Raw genomic sequence first — 22,917 nt, forward strand, 5'->3', positions numbered from 1 at the left:
AGAGGATATAGATCATTGAGTGAGATAATCGTACGGTGTAGAGCATGAGATCGTTGTGAACGCTCCTAGCTAGCTGGGTTATAGTATTGTTTAGTAATTAGCCGACATAATAGTATTTGAAGTTTCTAATGTATTATTTTGTGATAGAAAAGAAAATAAATAAGAAAAAAAGAGAGTAAACCGTGAGACCTGGTCTCATATAATTTTCTTCAAAAGAATTATATTAGATCCATCCTAATGAATGACACATGATATTCATAAATTATAAAACATTTACCCACCCATGTGACATTCACAAATCATAAAACATTCTTTATGATTTGTGCTCATATAATTCTTTTGAAGAGTATCGACTCGCCTAAATCACGGGAGGAAAACCTCACACTTCCTTCCGTCTACCCGAGTCGCCCGAAAAGCCCAGCACTTTCTTCCCTTCCGATTTCGCACGATGGCGACTCTCCTCCGCCGATCCGCCGCCCCCGCGCGGCATCTTCTCCTCCTTCCCCGCCAGCTCGGCGCCGCCCGGTCCATGTCCCGCTACTACGCCCGTGACGAGGTTTCACGGTAACGCTTAAATCCCTAGCACTTCCTTCCGCGTTCCGGAACCTTCTAGCGGTCTGACGTTTCGCCGTGTGGTGGTATCAGGTTCGACGCGCTGAGCACGCCGGTGAACTGGGGCGTGAGCATCGTGCCGGAGAAGAAGGCCTTCGTGATTGAGCGCTTCGGCAAGTATCTCAAGACGCTCGACTCCGGGATCCACGGGCTCGTCCCCCTCGTCGACCGCATCGCCTACGTGCACTCTCTCAAGGAGGAAGCCATCCCCATCCCCGACCAGTCCGCTATCACCAAGGATAACGTGGTCATCCAGATCGACGGCGTCCTCTACGTCAAGGTATACCTCGTTCTCGCCTTGCCTTTTGGTCCTCACTAGCGAGGCTGCATTTCTGCTGTTACTTCTAGGGATCTGGTGCTTTTCCGGTCGTTCAGGGGAGATGGTGGATGAATGCGGCGTGTTTCGGTAGAAGTTTCGTGTTATATGTTGTCATGAGCCACCATCACATTGAATTAGGACAGGTCATCTGGTCTTAGAAATGCGCCTCAATGATGGATTTTTATAGCCTCAAGTTCATGCTGTATTGCTGCTGTTGGTGGTGGTTTGATACTCCAATCCGGAAGTTCTGTCACAATGGAAATTACTCTGGAGAACCAAGCTGGAAGTGTGAAGACGGGTAGATAATACTTGATTTGGAGTTTAGGACAATTCATCTGGTTGTTAAAACAGATTTCGTGTGTGATGCTTATATTTGTAAATTACTCCTCTTGTGGCCACTTCCTGAGCAAACTCAAGATTTCTGTTCACCTTAGTTATCCACCTAACATTCACAGAGTCAGCTTGCCTTGTATTAGGACAGAAAAGATATCCCATAGTTGGTATTCTTTTTCTGGTATTTATCAGCATGGGATATTGGGGTTTATTGTGGTACTGCGTGTCCAGTTTATGCAGGTTGCTCTACTTCTGTGGGGATATTGGTTGTGGCACTAGTTGTCCAGTTGGTGCAGGTTGATCTACTTCTGTAGGACTTGAGGATGGGTATAGCATGCTCCTCCTGATTGCATTGAGCTGTAGATGCCATGGCCTATGTTTAACGTGATCAATGCATGGGCTCACTTTCAATGACTGTAGCATTAGCAAAGTTAAGATGATGCATGGCCTCATCATGTAATTCCCTGTCAGTTACATGATATCAACCAATGTTGTTCCATACTGCTTCTAGTTTCGACTCGTATGTTGGCACTTGTATCATTCTTCCATACCTTGTCTGCTGTCTATGTTAATCTGGCTTATGTGCATCTGGTAGGTGATGAGGGTCCATAATGAACAAGGCTCTGGACTTGTGGTGCACAAAAGTGTTAGGGTCTGACCTAGGGCCACAGCAGTAACAATTGACTGTAAAAGCAAGTGTGCGGATATGCTGCTGTTCAAATTTCATTGGCAGAGGGTGCATACATTTGTAATAATAATTGACTTAGGTGCTCTCTTGGTAATTTGTAGGTCCATTCTTGAGCATTTCACATGGTTTGGGGTATATCCTGTTTAGATTGTTTGGGGATATAGATGGTAAAGCTCCACTGCAATGAGTTGCATTTGTACATGTACTGCTCATTTCCTTGTCATGTAATCTTCACAGGATTCATGGGAGCACACTTAGTTTTTTTTTGATTCAATGTTGTTGAAATGGTTCAGGTTGGATGGCAACTGTGATGAATGGTGTAATTGGTAGTTAGATTTGTATTTCGTGGGTATGTATATGTTTTGTTTGATCATAAAAGTTAGCAAGCTTGCTTTATCTGTGTTGAGGATATCTGACACTTTCAGATAACTCGTCACAGTTGATTAATTAGTTATGTCTGTTTATGCTCTTTCCACTGTACAGGTTCATATTGAGCATTCTTGTTATTTTTATTGGTCTAATTCATGTATCTGCAAGTTAACTAAAGAAAGAAACATTTCTCCATTCTCTTGTTAAGAACTTAAGATATATAGCAAGTATTTGTGTTTTGATTATTTACTTTGTGAAGTGTGTGGGGATTCGCATTTCTACTGTCAGCGTTCTGGAAATCAGAGACTGTTGCTGGCAATTGACAAGTCCTTAGTATTAATTCTTATCTTTCTGTTTTTGAACTTTGCAGATTGTTGATCCCTACCGTGCTTCATATGGCGTGGAGAATCCCATTTTTGCAGTCATTCAACTTGCGCAGACAACTATGAGAAGTGAGCTTGGAAAGATAACCTTGGACAAGACTTTTGAAGAGAGGGACACATTGAATGAGAAGATTGTGGTATGACATTTTTCGCATCTGAGCTATTTGTTTTTCTTTCTATATCAAGGCAACTGTTGCAGAGAACAGCACCTACAAGTTATTATAAGTAATAAAAGTAATGGGCAGTGTTCTTATGTTAACTGTAATACTATGGCCTGTACATCATCTATATACCAACAAATCCTTGTTCTCATCTCATCTATTCAGAATAGCTAGACTTTGTTAAGTGTGGTTGTTTACATTGCTGTGATGGTAAACTAAATGTTGGTTTATGTATTAACTATTTTTTGCAAGAACGAGGAATTAACTTACAAATATAAACATGGAATATAAAGAGCAGTTGCAAAAACAGTAGGGTCTTTACTTTATACAGTAACATTAAATGTGAAAGCCTGAAAGGTAAAATAACTTTATTGCATCTGAGTTTTCAGCAACAACATCCTAGTTTGATTTACCAGTTCTGTATATAAAGTTCTTCTCTGAAGAATAATTGTACAATTCCTTTGAAGATTGATTGCCTTTTTCTGTGGATTACTGTCACTAAATGTCTGTCATGAAGTAGTTGTATCTTAAAATCATGCCCCTTTTAACTAGCCAACTTAACCAAGAAGTAAACCTGGGAACAGTTTGGACACAAACCACAATTTCAAATCGGTTTTCCTATTGGTCTCTTTTGGTTTGGATTAAATGGGCTGAGCTCCTAATGTAAGCTGGTTTGGTTTGGGCTTTTCCTATTATCGGTTCGGTCTGGTTCGGTCTGGTCACAGAACAAACAGTCTCAAACCATTCTAACCCATGGACGGAGAACTAAATCAGGGACCAGGTTAGGGTCCCGATCAAAGCAATCACCCTTGTTTTTGCCAGGAAAAGCAATCACCCATTGGCAACGTCTTCCTTGTCGTCTCCACTACTGGTGCCGATGATGATGCTCCTGCTCGCCATGTCACGTCCATGCTCTAGTAGAGACACAAACCAGCATCGACCAGGTTCTGGCGGCCTCGTCCCGCACGCCTCCGCCTGCTACGCCATGGCCACCGCTGGCTGCTCCTCCTTGGCGACATGGAGCCTTGCACAGTGCCGCGGCGACGTCCCGCGGTAGGACTGCATGCTCTGGTTGGCCGTGGCGGTGCGGACACGGGCTACATGCTCAGCCTTCTCAACACCCAGAACGCCACCGGCATGGGCTGATGTATCTGGTCGCGTTCAACCAAGCGCAATGAAGCTCATGTCCAACGACTCCGGCGACGGTGCGAACAAGGGGCTGGCGATGGGCATGGCGCAGCTCGGTGGCGGCGGAGGCGGTGGCGAACTGCAGGCTGTGTGTGGCGCAGGCCGTGGCCGAACTGCTCAACTACTGCCAGACAGTGTGATATACAACAGTCACATGGCGCCCTACGAGGTGCCCCTTCTTCCCGCTCGACGGCGCCGGCGAGTTGGCCGACGAGGTCGGACAGTGCGAACAAGATCGTCTTATACCGTGATGGACGGAGTGCAGCTAGTCATATATAGTATCTAGCATTATAGCTTGTTCTATGTACGTACGTTGTGGTGGTGAGTAACATGCAGCAGCAGCTAATCACCCTTCCAACGCCTCTCTTCCCGTAGTAATTGGACACGCCCTTGGTTTGAAACTTCAGATTGAAATTGTATGTGGGGACTGGGTTGGATGGGTTTGGCTTGAAAATACGTACAGTTTGGATTGGTTTGGATTATAGCATTTGCAGTTTGGTCTGGTCTGGTCTGATTGTTGGACTTATACTTGTATGGATTGGGCTGGGTTTAATCTGGATTACAAACTATTCCCAGGTTTACCAAGAAGCAACTTAATATTACAAAGTCATGTGCTCTTTTTCTTCTAATGTATTGGGCTTCACTATTTCCATTTCCTTATCATACTTCAGCACAGTTATACATTGTACCTTCTGAAATTCTTTTTTGACAGAGGTCCATAAATGAGGCTTCGACAGACTGGGGCTTGAAGTGTCTTCGTTATGAGATCAGTATGTTTTTCTGTTTTTGACATATTACAGTTATATCTGTTTAATTTCTGGTGTTTCTAAACCGATCCTGCATATTACTTTCCTCTGAGATCAGTACCTTTTCCTGTTTTTGACCTATTAGATTTATATATCTGTTAAATTTCTGATATTTCCAAACCGACTTTGCAGGGGACATTTCTCCTCCACCGGGCGTGAAGAATGCTATGGAGATGCAAGCAGAGGCAGAAAGGAGAAAGCGTGCTCAAATTCTCCAGTCAGAAGGTGAGTAGCACATGATCTTTTATCTTTGTTCAAATTGGTATTTTCTCTAATAATTCATCTGAAAAGGGGATGCCTATGAGATGGACTCCACCTTTATTGTAGCTTAACCACATTAATTCATCCCAAGTGCTTTACTGTTAGTGATGTCTATGTTAACCTATTTTAGTAGCAGTGATGGATTGTGATATTTTAAGTTGTGTTGCTTGAAAATAACAATAAAAGTTGGGACGCGGCAATATGGTTCATACCGGCATATAGTCCCATTATCCTGACCGAACGAGTTGCTCGATGGATCGCTGCCGCCTTCATTAAATGAGACTTGTGCGAGCGGCAGATATTCGTTTATTGACTGTGCGCGTTGTAGTCGTATAGGTACGAGTTCTTCGTGACGTAGAGAGTGCTCCGTACATTTCGTAGCGCATGAGGGGCAGGACCCACAACTTAGACATGAGGCTGGCAGGTGGACCGGAGTACAGTGGTTGACTTGTAGCTGTATGATGGTACATATTTTTTTTTGGACGCACTGCATACAGAACTCCACCTTTCCAAGGAAGACTATAGGTGCCGCAGAGGGGGAGAGGATGGAAGCGCTCGTCGCACCTACAACAATGGATGGCGCCGCTGCGGTGATTTTCATGTGGATCTGGTGCCAGTAAGCGTATAGCTATATGATCTTGCTGAATTTGCCGCCCCCACTTGTGTGAGCTGATCTGCACGATTCGCCGTTGCAGTCTGCCAATCTTCCCCAATGGAGTGCAGCAGTCGGGGTCGGATCTGAATGCAAGAAGCGAAGTGGGTAGCAGGCTTGTGGGAGGCGTTCCGGAGTCGTCCGTCGCGGCGGATTTGCAAGGCGGCGAGTTGGAAGCGAATGATGCTAACAGCAGAAACAGGGTGCCCTCCGAGTCCGGTGAATCTGCAATCAAGCCGGATCCCCAGGCGCCGGGGTGGATTAAGAGCTAAACAACTACCAGAATGTAACAAATTCGCAGTTCGTAATTCTGACTTGGGGGACAGCAAGTGCTAGTGTGGAATCCCTGACTGTTTTAGGAGCAGATAGAACAGGTTGGAAATTGGTATGGCGCAGTGCGTATTATGTATGCCACTGAGCATGATGGGGGGTCGCAAATGAATTGTTCATTCATATTTGCAAGTAGATTGAATACGTGAGGCGATGTGTGTTAACGTAGGAAAGATTATTTCGGAAGGTGCTGACAGATTGCTGAACTGACACCAAGGCATTTTAAAGACAGTCAGTGGCCTTTTTTTTGGGATCAAACAATCAGTTTCTTGGCTTAGTATGTATTAAGTGGTCAATGATGCACCGTGGCGTGTATACATGTCATACTTGGATTTGCTAGGAATAAGCATATTAGCATGTCATTGGTACTTGTCATTGAGATGTGGTCGTTCGCTAAATAAGCTTCCTTTTGTTTACCACAGGGTTAGAGTTGGTAGTAACCCACTTGAAAGAGCACCATAACCTAGCAGGATGAGGGTTCTAGAAAAAAAAACATCGAAGGCTTTGCAGACAGCCCTGGAAATGAAGTGTGTAAACCAGAGTTGAGTGCCACCTTAGACTCACTCACAGAGGCGTGTGACTTTTATAACCTATATTTCTGGGAACATGGGTTTGGTATCTGGTGTGAGAAGAGTTTAGTCCCAAACAAGTTGGGGTAGGCTAGAGCTGAAACCCATTAGATCTTGAAACCAACTCATGGTTATTGCACGTGAATACTCTGTACTCTACACGCACCCCTGTCCATGGCTAGTTCTTTGGCGATATTCCAGTCCTTCAGATCTCTCCTTGCGGATTCCTCCCTTGTCGAGTTTGGTCTACCCCGACCTCTCTTGACATTATTAGCACACTTTAACCATTCGCTATGCACTGGAGCTTCTGGAGGTCTGCGTACCATCTCAGACGATGTAGGACAAGCTTCTCTTTAATCGGTGCTACCCCAACTCTATCATGTATATCATCATTCCGGACCCGATCCTTTCTTGTGTGGCCACACATCCATCTCAACATGCGCATTTCCGCTACACTCAACTGTTGAACATGTCGCCTTTTAGTCGGCCAACACTCAATGCAATACAACATTGCGGGTCGAATCGCCGTCCTATAGAACCTGCCTTTTAGCTTTTGTGGCACTCTCTTGTCACAGAGAACGCCAGAAGCTAGGCGCCACTTCATCCATCCGCTTTGATTCGATGGCTCACATCTTCATCGATATTACCATCCTTTTGCAACATTGACCCAAATATCGAAAGGTGTCCTTATGAGGTACCACCTGCCCATCAAGGCTAACCTCCTTGTGCCTAGTAGTACTAAGGGGTTGTTTGGTTTGTGACTAACTTTGCCAAAGATTGCCACACCTATGGTTAGGCAAGTTTGACCAACTTAGGTGAGTGTTTGGTTCAAGCCACACCTTAGGCAAGCCACACTTGGGTCCCACATGGCATACATACAAAAAGTGTGGCAAGATTCCCTTAGGCTTGCCAACTTGTGGCTCTCATTTTGATGAACTAACCTTAGGCAAGCTTGGCAAAAATGTGTGGCAAAGTGTGGCAATACTAGGCCTAGAACCAAACAGCCCCTAAAACCACACCTCTTGTACTCAGTTTTAGTTCTACTAAATGAAACCTTTTGATTCCAAAGTTTGTCTCCAAAGCTCTAACGTTCTATTAACCCCAGTCCAACTATCATTGACTAGCACCACATCATCCGCAAAGAGCATACACCATGGGATATCTCCTTGTGATATCCATCATCAAGGCAAAAAGATAAGGGCTCAAAGCTGACCCTTGGTGCAGTTTTAATCGGAAAGTTATCAGTGTAGCCATCACTTGTTCGAACGCTTGTCACAACATTATTGTACATGTCCTTGGTGAGTGTAATGTACTCCCTCTATAGACTAATATAAACGGCCTTATATTAGTTTACAGAGGGAGTACTTTGTTGGGACTTTGTTTCTCCAAGGCCCACCACATGACATTTCTGGTATCTTATCATAGGCCTTCCCCAAGTCAATGAAACACCATATGCAGGTCCTTTTGCTTCTTGTATCTCCATAAGTTGTCGTACCAAGAAAATGGCTTCCATGGTCGACCCCTCAGGCATGGGATTAAACAGATTTTTAGTCACGCTTGTCATTCCTCTTAAGCGGTGCTCAATAACTCTCCCATAGCTTCATTTTATGGTCATCAGCTTAATTCCACGGTAAATAGTACAACTTTGAACAGCCCCCTTGTTCTTGAAGATTACTACTAATATACTCCGCCTCAATTCTCCTGGCATCTTGTTTGCCCGAAAAATGAGGTTGAAAAGCTTAGTTAGCGATACTATCGCTATGTCTCCGAGGCCTCTCCACATCTCAATGAGGATACAATCAGGATCTTGTTTGGGGGTACTTGGTAAGTCCCTATTTATGCATATTTGTGCCCATTTCTGAAAATAGGGGTGTAACTAATCAGGAGATTGGTTAAAGAAACAGGGGAAGCCATTGTGTGAGAACACAAGGTTCCGCCGGTGTGGATGCCCAGCGATGATTAGGCTGCTATGCATGGTGGACAATGGATGGTACATAACAGAGCACCGAGTGAAGCACAATCACATCCTGACACCAATATGCAGGGAGATGATGCATTGGCCATCTCACAAGCACATTGATGTGTACACAAGGGACCTAATTAGGAATTTGAGGAAGAATAATCAACATTAGTAAGGTGTACAACATTATTAGAGAGTTCTTCGGAGCAGTGGAGAAAGTGCCACTCACGAAACGGCCTCTATGGAATCTCTGTGGGCAAATAAGTAGATTCGAAGCTGATGATGATGTCAAGAAGACAATTTGAGGTTTTCGATGTGCTACTTCCTGTGTCGGGGTTTATTGGGCCCCTTACATTTTGATCATAAAATTTAACTAATAAAATATGAACTATATGTCACAATAATTATATGGTAGGAAAGCTCTTTCGAACAAATATCTAATAGTATAGTTTTTATAATATACATCTCATATTTTTAGTCAAAGTATGACCCAAAATTCAAACGGACCCAAAAAGGATCCTGAATTCTTGTTTCGGGTGCAGGCTGGTTGTAAGGGTAGAATAAAGAAACTGATGTGGACAATTGGCAGCAGCCAATGAATTGGGCCGTTGGCTTCATTGGTATGACTCGTCAGCAGATCATATGGCCTCGCACCCAGTCCAGCAAAGTATGCTGACGCCATGACCGTATAGGACCAATGATGGCCCCAACATTTATGAAGTAGGGACAGGTCATGCAAGCACCATGCAATAACAAAACTGCTGTGCGGACAATGCATGCCTGCACGACAGCGGCACGATAGGCAATCCAGCCGTGTACTGCACTTTGATGGTATGCATGGATGAACTGATATGCGCTGTTGTGCATAAATCGTCCGCACAGCGTTGTGTGCATAGCAGCGCTCATATAATAATAGTGTTAGAATCCTGAATAAGTTAGTTTATACAACCAACTGCTCTGATCCCAAGGAGGACCAGCGGCTCAGATAACATGCGCATATAGTAGTATGACCTATATGAAATTTTACTAAAAGCTGGGTCTTTATGTTTGACACTTACCATTTATTCTTAACAGGGGCTATGTTGGATCAGGCAAACCGCGCCAAGGGTATGTTCAATTCAAATCTTATCATTTCTATGCTGCAATGACAACGTGGTCTATTGATTTGTGTAGCATGCATCGGTTCTGTTTGTGCTATTTGTTCTGCCATCACCCTCCTTGCTTTCAAACTTGCCCATCTCCCCATTTGTTGTGCTAACCTCTTCAGATATGGTCCGCATGCACCTGATAAGTTTTGTCATAATTGTGCTCACATCATGCATCCTCTTTATTCTATTTATCATGTTCATCATCTTGCTCATTTGAAGATTGGGCTGCTAGTGTGGATGGTTTTGGTTAGGTTGAAACATTTTGTTTTGTATTTTTTTTCTGAAGGGGAATTTGTGTGCCATTTGGGCTCATTTATTTTTGGTAATAAACATCAGGTGAGGCTGAAGCGATTCTTTCCAAGTCACAAGCTACGGCCGAAGGGATTAGAATGGTCTCAGAGTCCATGAGAGCTGAAGGCAGTGCTGAGGTATCATGATTTGCCAACTCCCATTTTAATATTGCATTTAATTGACATTACTGTTGCTTATGGAGAAGTTATCTATCAAAACAGTAAGGTTTCGCTGCTCATGTTGTGCTGTTCATTCTCTCCTGTCAGGCTGCAAAACTGAGAATTGCTGAACAGTACATCACAGCATTTGCTGCTCTGGCCAAGAATGTGAGATATTTTAAGTTTCATTTCCCTGATTCATGAATCCTTATGGTGTTTGGCAAAGTACTGATGTTTCATTATGAAATGTAGACCACGACAATGCTTCTTCCAAGCGACGCTGGCAACCCATCATCTATGATAGCCCAGTCTCTCCAGATATACAAGCATATAAGCCAGTCCAGCAGCCCGAAAGGAGGGAACCAACAGGCAGAAGAAGTTGAGGAAGCAGGACCGCAAGAAGAGGGCGATACGTTCGGCCTGCCTTCTGTGACCAGCGCGATGCCACCCAGCACGCAAACAGGCCATGGCAGCACGTTCTCCCTGCAGAAGCGTAAAGAATGATCAGCCTGTTCAAGTACCGAAGGGAACCCTTTTTAGATAGGAGGGTGTCACTGAAAACACCAGCAGCATTTGAGGTTTCGAGCTTAATTCATGTTATGTTGAGTCGGCTTAGGTTGATATGGTAATTGACCTTACATTAGTTATCCAGGCGCCAAATGCAAAGGAGGCTAGGCGACTGGGGAGATTTTGACGGCAGCCTGCAAGACTTGTGTAATGCAAGTATATCGCTCACGATGCCAGCATACTCTTGATGGCAATATTTCACTGCAGCCTTTTATTCGTGTGTTCCGATGTCAGTTTTACATGTTCACAGTTTGCATGTCGTCCTACTCTATTTACTTCTGCAATGGTTTTACTCTGGATTTTCGTTCTTAGCAGTAAGTCTCTGGATTTTCGTTGAGAATCCGTGGCAAGATTTCTCTACGGATTTGGATTCTACCAATGATTGGCCATTTGGAAAGGAAAACGCTTGGTTTCTAATGCTGGAGAGTAACTTAGACTAGTAACATATATATGTTGGGTCCGTCTATGTCACATCTAGATGTGAGATAAGTTTTTTTTTCCTGTTTGTTTGTCCTGTTTGTTTGATTTTAATTTGTGAAAGCCCAAAACTAAAAACTACCTCGTCCTGCGTCTGCCTTGGTGACCGGCGTATATGCAAATCTGGTCACTAGCTCCCCTCATAAAAAGAAAATCTGGTTGCTAGCTACCCATACAAGGAACCTGATCGCTAGCTTTTTCTGGAAAACAAAATGATCGCTAGTGCTAAATCGACTTGTTACCTCTTGCCTCTGATCATTATACATTTACAAGGACATCTCCCATAGCTAGCTTCGAGGCTACCAACGATTTATTTTATTTTTTGCCTATTGCTTTTTGTGTTTTACACTATTATATTTATATAATTAATTTTCAGTAAAGAACAAAATTTCATCAACACATATTTCAAAAACATGTTCATGAATTTACAGAAGTTTTTTCAAACTATAAAAAATGTTGACGAATACCAAAAATGTTCTAATATACGGTGAACAATGCTTTAATATATGATGATCATTTTCTGAATACACACTATTTTTTTCCCAATCCACATTGAACATTGTTTTTGGTATACATGAACTTTTTTATATACGATGAACTAAAAGCGAACTTTTTTATATACATTGAACTAAAAGTGAACAGGAAAAAACAAATAAAATAGATAAATAAGAAGAGAACAAAAAAAATAAACACATTCGGATTTGCTTTTAAACTTTTTATCAGCATGAACAATTTTAGAAAAATGAACTAATTTACAAATTTTGAAACATGTATTGAAACCTGTGAATTTATGAACAAACAAAAATTACCAGAATATGAAAAAATGAGATCAACTTCTGAAAAGTAAAAAATAAAAAAGGAGATGTAAAACAATGAAGAAAAATGATAAATAAAAAAGCAGAAAAAGATGAAGAAAATGAAGCAAAACAAAAAAGGTATCCTAGCTGCTTGGGTCGGCTCATCTTCAGTTTGTTCGCCGATTAGGGTGGACTTGAAAGTAGGAAAAAAATGTTGGACCCCCAATGGCAAGTCGAGGGTGGACTCTCAATTGGGAATAAAAAAGGTCGGACCCCAGTTGCGAGTCGAGTTTGGACTTGCAACTGGCGACGGAAATGGTTGGACCCTAATTGCGAGTCAAGGGTGGACTTGTAGCTGGGACTAGAAAAGGTCGAGCTCTAGTTGCGAGTCGTCAGTGGACTTGCAACTGGGAAAAAGGTCGGGCCCAGTTGCGAATCGAGGGAGGACTAGCAATTGAGACTAAAAAATGTCGGACACTAGTTGCGAGTCGAGGGTGAACTTGCAACTCGGACAAAAAAGGTTGAGCTCTAGTTGCGAGTCGAGAGTGGACTTGCATCCCGGACAAAAAATGTTGGGCCCCAGTTGCGAGTCGATGGCGAACTTGCAACTTAGACAAAAAAGGTTGGACCCTAGTTGCGAGTCGAGGGTGGACTTGCAACTCGGATAAAAAAGGTTGGGCCCCAGTTGCGAGTCGAGGATGAACTCGCAACTCGGACAAAAAAGGCTATGCCCTAATTACGAGTCGAGGGTGGACTTGCAACTCAGACAAAAAATGTTGGGCCCCAGTTGCGAGTCTAGGGCGGACTTGCAACTTGGAAAAAAATTCTAGCCCCATTTGCATCGAGAGTGGACTTACAATTAGGACAAAAATGGTTTGGCCACAGTTGAATTTTCAACTGGAAAGAAAAGGCAGGACCCCAATTGTGGGTCGAGGGTGGACATGCAATTAGGACAAAAAACATTGAGACCCAATTGCGAGTTAAGAGTGCAATTGCAACCAAGAAAAAAAGGCCATGCCCAGCTGCGACTCAAGTGTGGATTGCAACTGGGACAAAAAAGGGCCAGGTCTGAGTTACAAGTCGAGGGTTATTGCAACTGGGACAAAAACGTTCGGTCCCTAACTGTGAGTCGAGGGTGGACTTGCAAATAGAAAAAAGTCGGGCCCCAGTTGCGAGTTGATGGTGAACTTGCAACTAAGACAAAAAAAGTTCGGGTCCCAGAGTCGAGAGCGGACTTGCAATTGGGAGGAAAAAACGTTGGGCCCGAGTTGCGAGTCAAGGATGGACTTGCAACCGGGACAAAAAAAGATCGGATCCCAGTTGCGAGTCAAGGGCGGACTTGCAAATGGGACAAAAAAAGAACGGATTCCATTTGCGAGTCGAGGATGGACTTGCAATTAGGACAAAAAAGGCCAAACCCCAGTTATGAGTTGAGGGCCAATAAAAACGGAGTCGAACATGCCTAAGCCAACAACAGGATATACAATAAACAAACAACAATAAGGGAGTCAGAAGGTAGAGCTTGCAGGAAAATGGTGAAAAAATAAATCAAATGATGAATTAAAAAATACTTATAAAATTTTAAAAACCATGGATTTAAAAGACTAAAAGGAGAAAAAACAAAAGTTTAAAAAGATGGGACCTCTATTGCATGTCAGTGTGTGGTTGGACTTGCACCTAGAACAAAAAATGGATTGGGCCTTATTTAAGGGACAATTAGACAAAACATAACAAGAAGACACAAGAATACATCATCCAATGCCGGGAGATCAACAAGATGCAACGGTGACAGTAACTAGTTTCATGACAAGGGTGCACTTGCAACATAATCTAAAAATATGTCGGGCCAAGTTGCATCTCGGTGGTTTACTTGCAATTGCGACAATAAAAATAAACGAGACAAGCTCCAGTTTGCATGTCGGTGGTCGACTTGCAACTAGAATAAAAAATAAAAAGGCAAACCCAGTTTGGAGTATACTTGCAGAAAAGACCAAAACAGTTTGGACCCAGATGCATGTCGGTGATCGACTTGCAACTGAAACAAGAATAATAAAAGGACACAAGGTTCTTACGTATTAGGGTTAGACATGAGAACAAAAATAAAAACAAGAAATTGGCCATTGCCCGTCATTATACTGTTTAGAAACTTGGCCGGGTCACCTCTACTCCTTAGACAAAGAGCAATGGGATAGAGAGAGCGAAGAAACAGAGCCGACGAGCCAACGGTCAGCTCGTCTCTTCAACTTATACAAACAACACTTATCTTCAACTACAACACAGGAAAAAAAGACTATGAAAAACGGCCCAAAAAATAAATACGCACGGTGTGATGGGCTGTAAAAATGAATGACAGACGAGCGACACCAGACGCGCAGGATAAAACAATCCCGATCAAAGAACTGCACAAAATTTATAGAGACAAAACAAATGGATTGAAACTTAGATGAGACATCACACTCATCTATATGAGTTTTAACAATTTCGATACATGATTTACTATTCCGTGGACGTGTTGCATAGATGAATACAAATCAAAACAACGAAAAAAATGCATGAACAATCATATGGTATATACACGCACAAAGGAGATGCTTGTACACGTCATCTGATATATACACATATCATAGTATCGCAAGGGGGAGAAAAATAAAAAATGAAAAAAAAGACAAAAAAAAAAACCTCACAAACTGCCACAGCTGCAGTGTATCAAGACAATACAACAATAGACAAAAAAAAAAGGAAAGGCGGCCCACGCTAGCACACATGGGCTAGCGCACGCTGGCATGCTGCATGCACGTCCCGTGCGGGCTGCGCGAGCGCACGCTACGGATCGCCAGATCGTACAATCAAAGGCGAGCAAATCGTCAAATCATCAGTGCACGAATTTTAAAGACAAAAGAAATTCAACAATGAAGGACTTAGATGTGAGATAGTTATTTTACATCTAGATGTGAAATAGCAAATTCGATATATGTTACTAGTCTATGCGAAGTCTATGCGATAAATCACGAGTGGACATGCGGCTACGCGAGGAGGAAATCAGCTCCGTCCACTCCCACGTGATTCGTGCACTTATTATATTGCCAGCTTGTATAATGATATCCCTGACACATGCAAGCATCGTACAGTCTTTGTATTAAATCAGAGAGGCAGCTGTAAGTCCCACACGTCAATTGCATGGAACGGCCTGACATGCAATTAATCAGTCATCCATTACAACGGCTAGCTGCAGCATACTACTCTGCTTACATGCACCACGCTCCTCCCTCTTTAAATCACCCAGGCCTTTTTCTTCCTCTACCCAATCTGCTTCTACTATTTGCTCTTTCTCTTTCACACACGCTTTCTAGCATCGAATCGACCCCTTTCACAACCATGTGTTCATCCATGTCCCAGGTTATCTCTCCACCACCTTCATCTCACGCCATTTCCCAATCAAATTGCATCTCTTCCTCTCATACGCTGCCTCGAGTGCCACCCTATCTACGTGCTCTGGTTCATTCTAGAAGCGGGAGAACAACTACACACAGTTCTGCAGCGCCAGATGAGGTCAACTCATATCGCACTCAACAGTCTACTACCATGTCTCACTTCTCGAAGATAATCAAGCTTTGCCGAAGAAGATAACCAGCCATGCATCAGCCATTGTCGTGCTCTTCCTCCACAAACACTGAAGCTTAGTCTCAGGCTGCAATCGTCGTCTACTTCATTTACTTTTCAGTTTAGACCTTTTCTCGATCCAAACCAGCTATCAGCCAGCAATTATTTTTTCTCACCAAGGTCGTCAATGTAATACTCCCTCCGTCCGGGAAAAGTTGTCCACGGCGTAGTTCATTATGATTTTTGCAAATAAACCCTTAGGATTTTAAATCTCCTGCTAATTACCCCTTTGCTTCTTCCTACTCCGGACGCCCGCGGCAGGAACAAGCCCAGCGCGCTGCCGTCCACCTGCGTCGCCGCTGCGCCGCCGCTGCCAATCCGCGGCGCCCCTGCCCGCCTGCGCCGCCTGCACGAAGGCGAGCTGCGCCGCCGCCCACACGGAGGTGACTGCTCCTCCGCGGCGACCAACTGGACGCCCGCCTCCTCCACGGCTGAAGGCACCTCCCTCGTCGCCCTGCTCGCGTCCCTAGCCGGTGCGGCCCGCGCCCTCATCCTCTGCCCGCTTCCTCGCGCCCGCGGCCGCCGGTGCGGGATTTGGGCAAGTCGCCGGCCGCCGCTTCCTTCTGCTGCCGCCGCGATTCCCTCCAGCCTCTGATGCTGCAGCTGTTGGGCGAAGCCAACGCCCCCAGATCGAGTCCTCGCCGTCTGATGCTTCTGCTCCTCCTCGCCGTCTGATGCTTCTGCTCATCCTCGCCGTCTGACTTCTCTCCCCGCGTCTGCTGTTGAAAAGGTGAATTTGTAGTAGAAATTGAAGTAGATATGTGAAGTGGAAATTTAATTGGGCAGTGCTACACCTTCACAATAGTGTGCAACATCCACATTCGCCTGAAAGGGAGAGGGAAGGTTAAAAAGTTCAGGTTCTGTTAACTGAACATGTTCAGGTTCAGGTTCTGTTAACTGAAAAAGTTTAGATTCAGAAACATTGTTGGACTGATAGGAAGTTTGTTGAACAGAGCAATCTATACCTGTAATTTGTACTGTTATGCCTCTGTTACTCCAGTCAAAATTTTCCTGTGAAAATTTTCAGTCAAGCACAACTGATCATGTAACTTGAGAAGATTACTCGATTTTGGAAATAATCAATTACTCCAGATTCTGTCCCTCCTTTGGAATGTGAAGTCCACTGGAAATGAGCACAAGTCAGGTCCGTCAAACTAAGATTAGTCAAAAGCAACAGAAGAGCACTAACCAACCAAAGTTCCACTAGAATTAGGCCACTAGAGAGGAAATAAACAAGTGTGCACCATTTATCCAATTGCAAACATGCCTAAAGTTTCCAATTGCAAACTAAGATTATTTGAATCATTTGAATTTATTTGATTTATTTGGATTTATACACCATTTGTCCAATTGCAAACATGCCTAAAGTTTCCAATTGTCCAATTTCAGTCATTTATTTTAGTCCAATTTTGTCTTCTTATTTCTAGCACACTGACATAGAAGATTTTTGCTCTGATTCACTTTTAGTCTAAAAAAAAGACATGACACACCAGAGAAAAAAGAAGAAGAAAAAAGAAATCATGCCTTGCAGAAGAAAAAAGAAATCCCAGAAACACTTAACTGTTTTAGACACTTTCAGTTAACTGTTTTGAATTGTCCAAGTGGCGGTATTGTTTCAGAAATCCCAGGTGACTCCCAGGTGACTGTATATTGTCCCGGTGACTAAAGTTTCAGAAATCCCAGAAAGTTGCTGCACCTCTTTACTAAAAAGGGGCAAAACTGATCATGTACTCTGAAGAAATGTTGCAATGTTGTCACAGTAATTACTTGATCAAAATAATTCTGTCCTTAACTGAATACACTTGATTTAGTTAACTGAATAAACTTGATTTAAGTATATTCTTACAGAAACTTTGCCTACTTTTGTGTACTAAGGCACTGAAAACATGATCCTCCTCCTACATTACGTATATCCATCCATTTTCTTTTGGCCACAACAAGAAAGATCTCCTTTCATCTTTTGTACTCTTGGTATGATTTTCTAGACATAGCCCTAAAATCTCTAAACACTCTTTTGACAAGCAATACTTCTAATAAAACTATGCATAAAAGATCAAAAAACAGCATAAATTGGAAAACGAGCAATACTTCTAAAACCAGTTGCAAGCAAATCTACAGTAAAATAAAATGATCCCATAGTGTACTTAATTCAGAACACATGGAAGAAACTTGACTAAATGTACAGATTTTGGAAAAAAAAATCCAAGTTAACTAAATGACTGATTCAATTTCAGGCAACTTGGAGAAGAGATCACTTGATCATTGACTGTACTTAATTCAGAACACATGGAAGAAACTTGTTAGAAACTGAAACGGTTAATATTGAGAATTAAGTTACTCTAATGGAGTACCAAATTTTGAGAACAAGCCATCTGAAAAGAGCACTAGCTAAGATCTAATCCTTATGTCCAGTTAACCACTAATTTACTGTAACCAATGTTCAGAGACAAATCAGACTTGACAGTAAAGATCAAAATTTCAGACTTGACAGTAAATATAGTGGAAACTGAAGATTATTTAGGCACACACACTTGTTCCTAAACTTGATGTCGATTTAGCAACACAGTCTTCAGTGAGAGTATAAAAAATAACTACTCCATCTACTTAAGTGATTCTACACTAAACCAGAACAAGTTGATGTTCAGTCAAGTTGATTTCAAACTTGACACATAAATAAAATTTGACATCAATGAAATTTAGACTATGAGTGCCTGCCCATGACATCTGCATGGTTCTCTACACCACACACCATCAACACTGCTAGCTACTCCTACTCGATCGCCCCAGCTTTTGCCACGGACAGCAAGAACCTAACACGTTCTCCACCTAGCAGCTAGCTAGGATGGCCATGAATCCTCTCTCCCAGGAGCGCCCCAATGCATATCCATGGGGGGTGGCCATGTACACGAACCTGCACTATTGATTTGAACTCTTAACACTACTGAAAACCAAATTCAGTGAACATACACTTCAGAAAATTCAGTAAACATGCACTCGAGAAAATTCAGTGACTGCAGAACATACACTCCAGAAAATTTTCCGTGATCTTGTACTCAATTTTACAGTGAACTTGCTAAAGAAGCTCCCAAGCTTCAAGATAGACTAAAATTGACAGCTGATGTACTCAAAAGAAGCATTTTGGAGTACAAGAAGGGGAAAGCGGGAGGCAAGAAGAGGGGGGAGCCGCACCTTGGCAGGAGGGGGGCGAGGGGACTGGGTTGGGCTATGGGCAGACGGAGGCGGGGGCGGGTGCCTTGGACCAGTCTGGGAGTTGGCGGCGCTTGCCGGACTCGGCGGCGTACGCGACCTCGATGGCCTGGAGCTCCGCCTCGGCCTCGGCGTCTCGGCGACCCACACAGCGGCGTGCGCTTGGAGAATACTGGGTTCGTGGTCGACGGCGTCCAGCCAATGAGGAGGTGGTCGACGACGCGCAGGGGAAGCTCCGGCTCGCCGCCCTCGGGGAAGGACGCCGTCGGATAGCAGATCGAAAAAAGTCGAGCCTTCCTCGCCGTGATTCGCCATGGGGGGACGATGAGAGGAACGAGGAGGGGGGAAGCAACGCGGCAGTGGCGTGGGGGGAGGGAGCTCCGGCGACGCGCGGGAGAGCTGTGCGGGGGAGCAGAGGAGGTGAGCTCTGGCGCGGGGGAGCTCCGGCGAGGGGGAGCTCCGGCGAGGGGGAGACGAGCAAGGGAGCTCTGGCTCTGGCGCGGGGAGTGTGTTGTTTGTCGGAGGAAAGGGGAGGTGATTTTCGCAAAATGTCGTCGGAGACAACTTTTCCCGGACGGAGGGAGTAGTTAGTAATTTAAGTTTGGACCAAACTACTCAATGTATGATCCAGTATTGGCTGCTTGTTATAACTACTCACTCACGTTGTAAATGCCTGCCAGCAATCAAGGCACCCAGGACTAATTAATGGCTTCATTTATCCAGTGTACTACCTCCTCAGCCTGTATTCATTCATTAGGAGCAGGTCGTGATTCATTAACCCTAGCCATAATCACAGTTTGGTATTTTAGTTTTGTCACATGTTTTGGACTACTGATTTACAACTGAAATCTTTACATGTATCATCTTCTTACAGAAAAAATCAGTTAGCTTCATTCTTCGTCGTTAGCTCGAATCATGAAAATTACAACTTGAATTTTAAAACACAACATTAATAAAAAATCAGTTCGCAGATTCTACATAAAAGTTAAAATATTTTTACATGGCTTATAGAATATTTGAGCACCACCGATATGAGAGAATGATACGTTTTTTGCGGCTTTGGTTTTGATCTCAGCTTCACAATCATACTTGTTTACCAAAAATTATAATTCTCATTTTTGACAAATTAGAGACATCAAAATCAGCTCCAAAGATTCCTAAGCGAACTACGAGCTGCATTTAATTACCAAAATGTATATAAATTTTTTGTCATGGTTGCAGCTAAATTTGTGTGCTTAGTCAAAGTGGTACATTAACTATGACCCAACGAAGCCAAAGCCAAGCACTCTTGCTCTGCTCTCCACAGGGACGCAACTCGAACATGAGCTACAAGGCACGCCATGAGCAAGGCCGGTTCTTATGGACGGCTGCCCCACGTCCACTGCAGTTATGACTGACCCAACCTACAAGGGGCGTCGCTAGATGAGCCGGTATTCATACACATATTAAATGAGATCTGGCCTACACGTGCAAGGTATAAGACTAGCCACAGTGGGAGTAACTTCAGCAGTAACATCGAGTCCAACTCAGCAAATTTGCTTATGCGGCAACGGGTTAATGAAGAGAGAGAGGTAGTTGTAGTAACTTAGCTAGTTACTGTAACATCATATGTCCCAATGCAATATGAGTCTATAACTTAATAAATGAATCTTTACATGTTACCACACTTAAGTTACTACCCACTATGAAGTAGTAACATAGTCTAGAGATATGTGTATATTACTATCCATTGTGGCTAGTCTAACATTGTGTATTTATGTTGGCCTGTGAATTACTTGCTCCGTATTACGCAGAGGCTTATATTAAGTAGCAATCGCGATGCCCATGCGGACGCTCGAGATTTCGGCATCGCCTGCCACCATGTCCCAAAAATCCGCGTCGCTAGTCTATGTTACCATTTTCATAGTGGGTAGTGTCATAGGTAACATAGTTGGCTTCATTTATTAATTTGTAGACTCATTATGCATTGAAAAGCGTTATGTGATGGTAACATATTATGTTACTCTATTTGCCTTTTTCCTTATTAACTAATTGCCACATTATCATTTTTGTTTATGTGACATCTATGTTACTATCTATGTTACTTCCACTATGACCAGCCTAACGACGGATCGCACGCGAGCATCCACTGGCTTGTCCACACGACACGTGTCTTGACTGAACGGCCTTTTTCTCTTTCTTTCAGTCAATGGCCTCTTGACCGATCGGCCTTTTTCTCTTTCTTTCAGTCAACGTGGCCGTTGTTTGCTGCTCACTGTCCACTACGAATGACTTGCAAAAACTGTGACAAGACATGTTACAGAAAAATTAAATTTGTAATGAGATCTCTGTCGTAAAATAACTACTTCCTCCGTTCTTAAATATTTGTCCTTTTGGAGATTTCAATAAATGACTACATATGAAGATAATGAGTGAATCTACACTCAAACATGCCTACATACATTTGTATGTAGTAGTCCATTTGAAATCTATAAAAAACAAATATTAAGGAAGAGAGGAAATAAATTGCAACCAGACCTTTGTTGTAAAAATAAAACTGAAATAAGATCTTTGTTGCAAAAAATATCTTGCAAAAATTTCTGCAACATGACCTGTGTTGCAGAAATTTTCCGCAACATAACCTATGTTATAGAAATTTTCCGCAACAGACCTGTGTCGCAATAATAGAAAGTGAGGCTCGATCGCTCAATCCATCAAATTCAATGACCCTCGAGACGATGGATCTTTTAGGAGCGCCCATTTGGAAAAGTATGACCATGTTTGGTTTGTGATTCTCATGTGCATTCACATTGCAGTGAAGCGGTAACCAGGGGGAGGAGAACATAAAAGACGAAAGCACTGGTCGAAGCCGTGCAAGGCTTTGATATTGTTACTGTCTTCACGACTGACACATAGACACAATTCAGCGCTAGACTTTGCTTGCTGCCTCGTGACGAAACAATTCTCGTTTCCCAGTTACAAAATTGCAGCTGATTGGCGTGATATTTACATAAACACTAAAAGAAGGAAATTGTGCGGGTATTTTGTCCTTTATCCGAGGTCATAAATATAAATGAACACTAAAAAAGGGAATTGTGCAAGTTATTTTGTCCTTTTTTTGCATTTCAATTAGCTAGTAGCTGCACAATCAGCGGCTACAACACCAATTAGAACAGGTGGGAAGCCCATAAGAGCATCGACAACCGGACCTCTCATACACGTCCTAAACGCTCGTGCAGGCTGCTCGATCAGTGTTCGGACGAAAAATTACCACTCAACCGGGCTCCTCAAATCCGGCCCAAACGTCTGGACTGACTGACACCCCCATTTCCAGCACATATGTGGGGCGTATATAGGACGTCCGGATGCGCCCACCATGTTGGTTTCGGCCCACTCTGGTCCACCTGACCCCACATAAATTGGACCCTATTCGTACTCCTGGCGAAACCCTAGCCGCATTCCACTCCACTCCACTCCCCTTCAGTCCACTCCCGTTCGCCAAGCTCCCATCCGGAGATCTTCCATCTTCTTCGGCATGGCGGGCAGCGGATTCGAGTCGTACACCTACCGATCCTTTGATCCGGAGCTCGTCCAACGCGGCCTCGAGGAGGAGATGACCATCCACCTTGCGCTCTGCCGCTCCTGGGAGGAGTCCGCCCGACGGCAGCGCTCGGCCTCCATTCGGTGGGAATCCATTGCGTCCGCCCAAATGGCGCATGGATCCGGCCGAGGCGTGTCGCCGCTGACTCATTAGAGGCAGTGCGGTCCGTCTAGCATTTGAACGCCGTGCTGGATGTGTAACCCCTTCATTGGCGCGCGAGGCGGTGGTGAATGAACGGGCCTCGTCGGCCACAAGTATGGCGCAACGTGCCTGCCATGTGAGGCAGCAGACGCACGAGGCTGCGACAACCCTCGCGGCAGATGTTGGCAAGGAGGGGTCACACACTCCAGCGCCGCGTATGGTGCCGCACTGCAACATCATGGTGGACGTCGCCGACTCCG

The 22,917-nt window shown here is 43.8% G+C and overlaps 1 protein-coding gene and 2 pseudogenes across 2 annotated transcripts; 2 read left to right on the top strand and 1 right to left on the bottom strand.

Annotated features, from left to right (window-relative positions):
• The first annotated feature begins 352 nt into the window (after positions 1–352).
• LOC125526023 (uncharacterized) lies at positions 353–11,009 on the top strand. 2 transcript variants are annotated; one of them, XR_007291509.1, is made up of 10 exons: positions 353–564; positions 646–892; positions 2,692–2,841; positions 4,766–4,823; positions 4,992–5,084; positions 9,706–9,738; positions 10,116–10,207; positions 10,337–10,396; positions 10,481–10,806; positions 10,881–11,009. XR_007291509.1 is itself a non-coding variant. In XM_048691046.1 (9 exons), the coding sequence occupies exons 1-9, from the start codon at positions 449–451 to the stop codon at positions 10,730–10,732; spliced, it is 1,101 nt and encodes a 366-aa protein (XP_048547003.1). In that variant the 5' UTR covers positions 353–448; the 3' UTR covers positions 10,733–11,009. The 2 variants fall into 2 exon arrangements, 1 of the variants encoding a protein (XP_048547003.1); XM_048691046.1 differs by having other exon boundaries at positions 10,481–11,009.
• Positions 3,401–4,682, top strand: LOC147959829 (uncharacterized; annotated as a pseudogene).
• A 4,937-nt stretch (positions 11,010–15,946) lies between the features above and the next one.
• On the bottom strand, positions 15,947–22,633 carry LOC147959830 (uncharacterized; annotated as a pseudogene).
• Between the last annotated feature and the right edge of the window lie 284 nt (positions 22,634–22,917).

This window comes from Triticum urartu, chromosome 7A, assembly GCF_056163025.1.
Source record: "Triticum urartu cultivar PI428250 chromosome 7A, HENAU_Tu73, whole genome shotgun sequence".
Classification (NCBI taxonomy): domain Eukaryota; kingdom Viridiplantae; phylum Streptophyta; class Magnoliopsida; order Poales; family Poaceae; genus Triticum; species Triticum urartu.

Bases quoted from the DNA above. Each gene is read 5' to 3' on its own strand.
- LOC125526023 (XM_048691046.1), top strand. From the start codon at position 449: ATGGCGACTCTCCTCCGCCGATCCGCCGCCCCCGCGCGGCATCTTCTC. The intron at 565-645 runs GTAACGCTTAAA...TGGTGGTATCAG, and splicing joins GCCCGTGACGAGGTTTCACG to GTTCGACGCGCTGAGCACGC. The intron at 9,739-10,115 runs GTATGTTCAATT...AATAAACATCAG, and splicing joins TCAGGCAAACCGCGCCAAGG to GTGAGGCTGAAGCGATTCTT.